Source organism: Mus caroli, chromosome 2 (genome assembly GCF_900094665.2).
Source record: "Mus caroli chromosome 2, CAROLI_EIJ_v1.1, whole genome shotgun sequence".
Lineage (NCBI taxonomy): Eukaryota > Metazoa > Chordata > Mammalia > Rodentia > Muridae > Mus > Mus caroli.
Genome location: NC_034571.1, coordinates 64,424,841 through 64,432,660, shown reverse-complemented (window position 1 = coordinate 64,432,660; position 7,820 = coordinate 64,424,841). Strand labels below are relative to the sequence as shown.

General features: G+C 44.2%; 1 protein-coding gene across 6 annotated transcripts in view; it reads right to left on the bottom strand.

Annotated features, from left to right (window-relative positions):
* Ubr3 (ubiquitin protein ligase E3 component n-recognin 3) overlaps nt 1-7,135 on the bottom strand; it is a 132,883-nt gene extending 125,748 nt beyond the window's left edge. For all 6 annotated transcript variants that reach the window (XM_029473748.1, XM_029473751.1, XM_021152412.2 and 3 more), the window contains exon 1: nt 6,569-7,135. In XM_029473748.1, coding sequence (XP_029329608.1) covers nt 6,569-7,119 — 551 coding nt within the window. In that variant the 5' untranslated portion in view covers nt 7,120-7,135. The remainder of the gene's footprint in view (nt 1-6,568) is intronic.
* Nucleotides 7,136-7,820: the final 685 nt, after the last annotated feature.

Here is a 7,820-nt window from a genome sequence, read left to right as displayed (position 1 = left end):
AAAAAAAAAAAAAAAAAGATTCAAGATATCTATTTAAAGTCTAAGAAGATATTTACAGGTTAATAAAGTCAAGTTATGATAGAAAATGAATTAGATACAGAACTTTGGACTCATCGAGATAAGATAGAAAATACTTTCTCCAAGGTTACTAAATATATACATCGACTGGACATTGTGAATGTAATTCTTACCTGATGGTTTTCATAACTATTCTTATTGTATATGTTTATTGATGTTAGAAAAAAAGAGTCTTTTATTGAACTAAAGAGGGAAATGTAGGGATAATGTTTATATGCACAGTGTGAAGCTCCTGATTGACCTATAGCAAAGACAGGAAGTAGGAGGTGGAGCAGTCGGCAGACAGGGAGGAGCTCTCGGATAAAATAGGCACTTAAGATTTGCCATCCAAGCCGGGCAGTGGTGGTGCATGCCTTCAATCCCAGCACTTGGGAGGCAGAGGCAGGGAGATTTCTGAGTCCAAGGACAGCCAGAGCTATATAGAGAAACCCTGTCTCAAAAAGAAAAAAAGAAAAAGATTTGCCATCCAGACTCGGAGAAAGTCGGGCATATAAAACTGAGGAGAGACAACCAGCCATGTAGCAGAACATAGATGGGATAATTGAGTTACAAGCTAGTTGGGGAACAAGCCTAGAATAAGGTCTAGGCATTTGTTAATAAAATGCAAGCCTCCATCCAAGTGGATATTAAGGAACTGGGGCACTGGAAAAGCAAGAAGTTACAGAAACAAAACAAAACAAAGCAAAACAAAAAGGAAGAAAGAAAGAAAGAAAGGAAGAAAGAAAGAAAGAAAGAAAGAAAGAAAGAAAGAAAGAAAGAAAATAGGAAATAGATACCAATGAATTTCAGGGGGCAGGAAAACAGAAGAAAAAAAAAAGAAACAACAAACCAAAAGCAGATCTGTCCTTAGTGGCAGGGAGGCACCACAGCTCTATGCAGCCCACAGCAGCCTGAGCTCTTTTCAGAGAACTCGCTACTCAGACACATCCAGAATTGTTGTTGGCTTTGACACAGAAACTAATTGCAGAGGCAAAAAAATCTAGCCCAGTCTACACAGTAAGTTCAGGATAGCCAGGTGTACAATGTAACCCTGTTTTTAAAAAATAAAATAATAATAATAATTCTAATACTTTCTACCAATAACCATATTGTATAACACAATTATCTAATTTACTTAAATGTCAGTATGTGTAAACAGGATACAAATGGGAGAGTAAAACCATCTTTATTATCAAATTTGTATTGCGATGTCATTACTTGAAGTATAAGCTAAGAATAAATAGAAACTGTCAGGCCATAAAGTCACAGACTGCACCACAGCTTCACATACGTGCTGTACACATGTTGCCTTATGGATGTGTTCCATTCATTGTGGATTAAAACTCACACTGAGCTTCTTCAAGGACAGGAATGTAAAAAGTGCAGTAAGAATAACGGAGAGGAGCCCCCAGCACAAGGGGAAAGCAGACAGATTGGCATGGAGGTAGATATCATACTGAGACAGCTAAGACAAGGAAGGGCATATAGAATAAGGCATGATGTGACAAAGGCCCTAGACTCTGATGGTAACAGACAATGGGAAGGACCAAGTGACACAAAACAAAAGAACAAACCTTGGTACCAAAGAAAGCAGCAAAAGGAACGAGGAAAGAATACTATGCAATTTTAATTTCTCTGATTTTCCGATTTTCCCAAGGCATTGGACAGCAAAGACCAAAGCCACAAAGTCATAAAAAAGAATAATACCTAATGGCACTAATAAAATAGTGACAAACTAATTCTGTGCCTCAATATAGGGGTTCCCTACAGCATCATCCAAAAGAAGGTAGGCTGGATGTCCAGGCTAGGGCATGCACCACTATTACCTTCAACAGGTTAACTCAGAAAAGGAGAAGCCCTGGCCGAGCTGGTAGAAGTTCCTGGGACCAATGGTAATAACATGATGACATCTACCATCAATGGAAAGGCAACATCTCAGGTACAAAATCCACAGCTTGCTGGAAAAGCCACACTGCCAAGCTAGAAAGGGGAAAAGGCTATACAGAACCCATGAATAGATTGCTACCACTGCTGAGTTTTCTGTGTGAAATTAAAAATACCTATGAAAATCAAAGATTAAAATTTTATACATTATGTGGGCCAGGATGGAAAGAAAGCAATGCATACACTGAGAAGGCTGGAAATTAATTTCTTTGAAATAAACTACATAGCAATATTGACTACAATAGTATTTATAACAGCCCCCCCCCCAAAAAAAAAAATGCAGTGGAATACGAAGTAACTTTCTTAAAAACGTGAGAGAGTGATGATGCCTATCTTTAATCCCAGCACTCAGGCAGCAGAGGCAGGTGAGTTCAAGGCTAGTTGTGCTTCAGAGCACTGACTGCTCTTCCAGTGGACCCAGGTCAACTCCCAGCCCATCTGGTGATCCAAAACCATCTATAACTCTGTTCCAGGGAATCCAAGGCCCTCTTCTAGCATCAGGCATGCAAATGGTCCTCAGACATGTATTCAAGCAAAAAACTCAAATACATAAAATAGAAAAAAGAAAAGGTTTTAAAAGAAAGAAAATGGACTATGTTCTAATATGAGACACTGTCCAATGCATGCTGAAGAAAATACTGAAGAGGCAGAGTGTTAAGCAGATATTCACTTAAGCACTGCACAAAGCAAACTACCTAAATATTCCAACAAAATAGCTAGACATACAGTTCTTGCTAACATCTTCTAAGTACACAATTACAGTCAAATGAAAATGAGATAGCCGGGCGTGGTGGCGTACCCCTTTAGTCCCAGCACTCGAGAGGCAGAGGCAGGTGGATTTCTGAGTTCGAGGCCAGCCTGGTCTACAAAGTGAGTTCTAGGATAGCCAGGGCTACACAGAGAAATCCTATCTCGAAAAACCAAAAAGAAAATGTCTTCCTTTATTAAGTACACAGACACAAGGATAAAGCATAGCTCTGGGATAGAGCATATTCCTAGTAACAAATAAGGCCTAGGGTTCAATCCTCAGCACTACAGTTGATCAACACAGCAGTAAGAATACAGGGAAACGCAATCTTTCGGAGACTGCAGAACAGGTGGGAGAGATGCACTTTATGCTAATGAAAGAAAGAGAAACTTCAAAATACACACATTCTCAGCTTTCAGCAAACTTTAGGGCTGTTTCCAGGGTAACACAGGTCTGCCCACCTGGAACACAGTTATAATTTGTTGATTTCTAGTTCTAAAATAGTTCTAGAAGCAGCATCTTAGTCGATAACCCTGACCATCACTATCTATCCCTCTAAAAGCAGGAGAATAGGTATTCAAATTTCACCAAAGCCACTAAGTTGTAAAAATTTCAGAATAATCATACGGGTCCAATTCGGTCAACTGTTCAGTCTCGTCCATGAAACTGGACATGGCAACTCCTGGAACACACAGGTAAGAGTTCTGTTTCTCCAAGACACAGATTTACAATTAAATCAATAAATAGATAACTGCTACCATGGTAAAAATAAATTCCCTGAAATCTCAATAAAAATACCTGGACCTATCTACAGTATGGATGCCCTAAATCTGTGTTTGTATTTTTTTTTTTATTATTCATTATATGTAAGTACACTGTAGCTCCTCAGACACTCCAGAAGAGGGAGTCAGATTTGTTACAGATGGTTGTGAGCCGCCATATGGTTGCTGGGATTTGAACTCAGGACCTTCGGAAGAGCAGTCGGTGCTCTTACTGGCTGAGCCATCTCACCAGCCCCGTGTTTGTATTCTTAATAAATAAATAAATAACAAACAAACAAACAAACGTATTAGAAGCTGGGCATAATGACTCACAACTGTAATCCCAGCATTTGGAGGAATGAGGCAGGAAGAAGTCTGTGAATTCACAGCCAGCTGGAGTTAGACATTAAGACCCTATCTCAAACAAGAAGAGGAGGTGGAGGAGGTCCCCAACATGGTGGCTCACACCTATAATTACAACACTTGAAAATCAGAAGCAAGAGGGTCACTGAAAGTTCAAAGCCAGCATGGTCTATACAGCAACTTCCAGGAACCTATCTCAAACAGAAGAAAAACCTGACTAACATTATTTCCACTTCCACAATGAAGCATCATAATTTTAAAATGACAGATTTGCACTTCATCCAGAAAAATTGATAATTACCACTTTGATCCAAATTCCAGAAGACCCAACATTATTTCATTCTTAGTTCCCCTGAATGCTAACCTAGAACAAGAAGTAAAAATGTCTTTGTATCTGTAAGAGACTGCTCTAAGTCATCCGTGACTTGACATCCCTCTTTTTAAAAGGAGTTTGACAGGCCAGCAGGATGGCTCAGCATCACACAATCTCAACTACCTAAATTTGGTCTCCAGAGCCCTCATAATAGTGTAAAGAGAAAGCTGACTCCACAAACTTGTCTCCTGACCTACACACACACAAAATACATATACATAAAATAAAAATTTATTTTTCAATTGGAGGTTTTAAAATGGGATTAAAATCAAAAGGGCAAAACAGTACTGAGCAGAAAAACCAATACAAATAGTATTGATTCCATAGGATTGAAGGTGTAACGAAGTGGGAGACCACATTCTTGGTCTGCCTAACACCCCAGGTAAATGCCCCAAAACAAATTAAAGAATGCAGTTTAACAAGGGCAGTAGGGGAAGTGGCTGAAAGGTCAGCATACAGTCAGCAAGCCTAGCTTACTTACCATACCTAACTTACTGCGTGATCTTTACCAAGTTTTAAAAATCTGTGCCCTGTTTTCCTTTCCAATGTGAATAACAACAGTATCTCAAAATTGTTAAAGATTATATGAGTTAAATTATGTAAAGCAGTTAAAATTTGACCACTTCCACCAAACAGAAAAAATTCTAAAGTTTTAATAACACTGTTAAAGAAGCTACTGGCGCCAGGCAGTGGTGGCGCACGCCTTTAATCTTAGCGCTTGGGAGGCAGAGGCAGGTGAATTTTTGAGTTTGAGGCCAGCCTAGTCTACAGAGTGAGTTCCAAGACAGCCAGGGCTACACAGAGAAATCCTGTCTCGAAAAACCAAAAAATAAAAATTAAAAAAGTTATTGGCAAACAGGCCATTCCATACAGTAGTTATTACAAGACTTAGGAAGAACAATTTTTAAGTCCCACTTTTGTAAATTTACCCCAGTGATATTCTTCTACAGGTGAGAGAAGACTGGTACACCTAGGTTTTTATTTTATACTAGGCCTCTCCTTGCCCATAAAATGACATTATTAAATCAAGGGCAGCAAACTCACCAAACATTGTATAGTTGTCTTTACACTACAGAATCAAGAACCCACATAGAGGGAAGATGTACAACCATGTCACCTTTTGCATGAGAGGAGACAGCAGGATGAGGAAACATTTATTGTTGCTTGCTTTGGACTGAGAGAAACTAAAAGCAATGAGAAGGAACTGGCAGATGAGAGACCAGAAAGGAGGAAATGTTTCACTATAGGTTATTTTGGCTTTTATATTCAATAATATATAAATATTAAAATGCTAAAAGTAAAGCTAAAAAAAAAAAAATCCAGCTCTATTTGCTAGCCCTGATTATTACTTTTTGCAGGGTCTTGCTAACTCCTGAATCCTTTTTCTTAGTCCGTCTGCTCAGAAACCTCTTCTCCAGCCTCCAACTCCTATGTAAGGTATGTAGTGTGTGGATTAAGGCATAGGTGCCATGGCACACCAGGTGCACTGCATGCATCAATGCGTTTGTCAAAGATGCATGTGTCGAGTGTCTCCTTTTAGGCGGATGTTCTCCCATTAATAAATAAGGCGCCCTTAACTAGATAAAACCCAGCAGCACTTGATTCCTAATTCGCTCTGTGATTTCCTCCTCCTTCTGGTGTAAGGCGTATTCTATATCTGATGGCTCAGAGGCCCAGTTCTCGGTCACTTCAGCATATCACATACTCCACTGACAGCTCAACAGTCCCTTTTTATGCAAGCCCCTCCCCTTCCCTCCTCCCGCAACCCCATTAGCTCCAGAGCTCTGTCCCTCACTCCGACAGGCACACAGACACTGTGCAGACGCCTTTTTCCCCCACAAGGGTCCTAACCTGCAGTTGTAAGACCCTCCCCCTGGCCCTCGGCCTCCTGTGACCCAACTGACCCAATTCAGATCCCAAATCACTCCCTCCCAGTCATTCTAAATCACTTCTAAGGCTCTTCCGCAGAACCAGGCAGGCAGCTGTACACCCTTTCGCAACAAGTACACAACTGACAGCTCCGCTCCCCGTCCCTGCCCTCTCGCCCCACACACTGAATGAACCCTTCTCCCGCAGCACTCGCCCACCCTGACCTCCTCGAAATTTCTCAGCCTGGTTCCCCGCACATGCTCTCCTCTCTTCCCCACCCCCTTCCCACCAGTGACAGCTCAGTCACCTCCAACCCCTTGCGCGCTCCCCCAAGCTTCCCCTGGCAGATGCGGGTCGGCTCCCAGGGATCTCCCCCTAGGGCTCCCCGACCCGACCCCCGCAAAATCACACGGCCCGGCTCGCCTCGCCTCGCCTCGCCGGGGCTCCACTCACCCGCTCTCCCGCATTACGTTGCTGTCCCCGCAGTCGCAGGCGCCCCCGGCCTGGCTGCGGAACATGTTGAAGTCGTGTCCAGTGTGATCGCCCTGGTGGAAGCACTCGGCGCACAGCGACATACAGGGGGAGATGCCGCACGTCCGGCAGCGGTAGGCCACGAAGTTGGCCGTCCAGACCAGGCCGCAGAGCGCCGCGGGGTCGTAGGCCCGCACGGCCGCGCAGAACTCCTCGTAGCCGCCGCCGCCGGCCAGAAGGCACTTACACCACTCCAGGGCATCCTCCTCCGCCTCGCCCGGGCCGCCGCCGCCGCCGCCGCCGCCCGCCGCCTCCTCGCCTCCCGCAAGCCCAGCCAGCGGCCGCTCGGCGTTCAGCACCCGCTCCAGCAGCGCCTGCAGCTCCTCGGCGCCCGCACGGTTATCCGGCCGGCTGAGAGCGGCCTTCAGGTGAGCGGCGGTGGCCGCCTTGTCTAAAGCCGGCCCCTGCGCCGGCACCTCCGGCTGGGGCGGCTGCGGGCCCCCGACGGCCGCCGCGGCCGCCGCCGCCGCCATGATGAGAGCTCAGAATTTGCAGAGTCCGGGCCCCCGGCTCCTCCCGGGAGGGTGGGGGAATTGACTGCTGCGATGGCTCGGCCCGCCCAACTCTCGCGATACCCGGCGCTGCAGAGCACTTCTGCACGGTCCCCGCCCCTGGCCACGCCCTCCGGACAAGCCCCGCCCATCGCCGGGCTCCCCACCCCCACCCCCCACCCCCACCCCAACACCACCCACCAGGCTGGGGCTCTGCTCCTATGGTCTCTCTAACCTGTTGGCTCCCAACTTTCAAAACTATTACTTACTCCAGAACTCGGCGCAAAGACAATCTTTAATAAAAGTGGTTTCTCTGTAATCGGGATGTAATATATGAGAGAAGAATAAATAAAAAGAAAAAAGATAAGTGAGGTTTTTTTTTCTTTATTTGCCTGGAACATAGGAATTAAACACAACATCTACCAGATGTATTTTAGGCATCCATATCTGGCCTTCAGATGTTGATTGCTGTTATCAGAGACTTAATTACTACTGAATACCTGCTGTTATTGAAGCTGCCTCCTAAATACTTCCCCGAATCTCCTAAAATAAAATTTTTTAAAGGTAAGATTATTATTTTTTTTTTCCTCTTGATTTGCTTGGTTTGGTTGGTTTGGTTTGGTTTTTATTTTTTGAGACAAGGTTTCTTTGTGGAACTCGCTCTGTAGACAGAGATTTGCCTG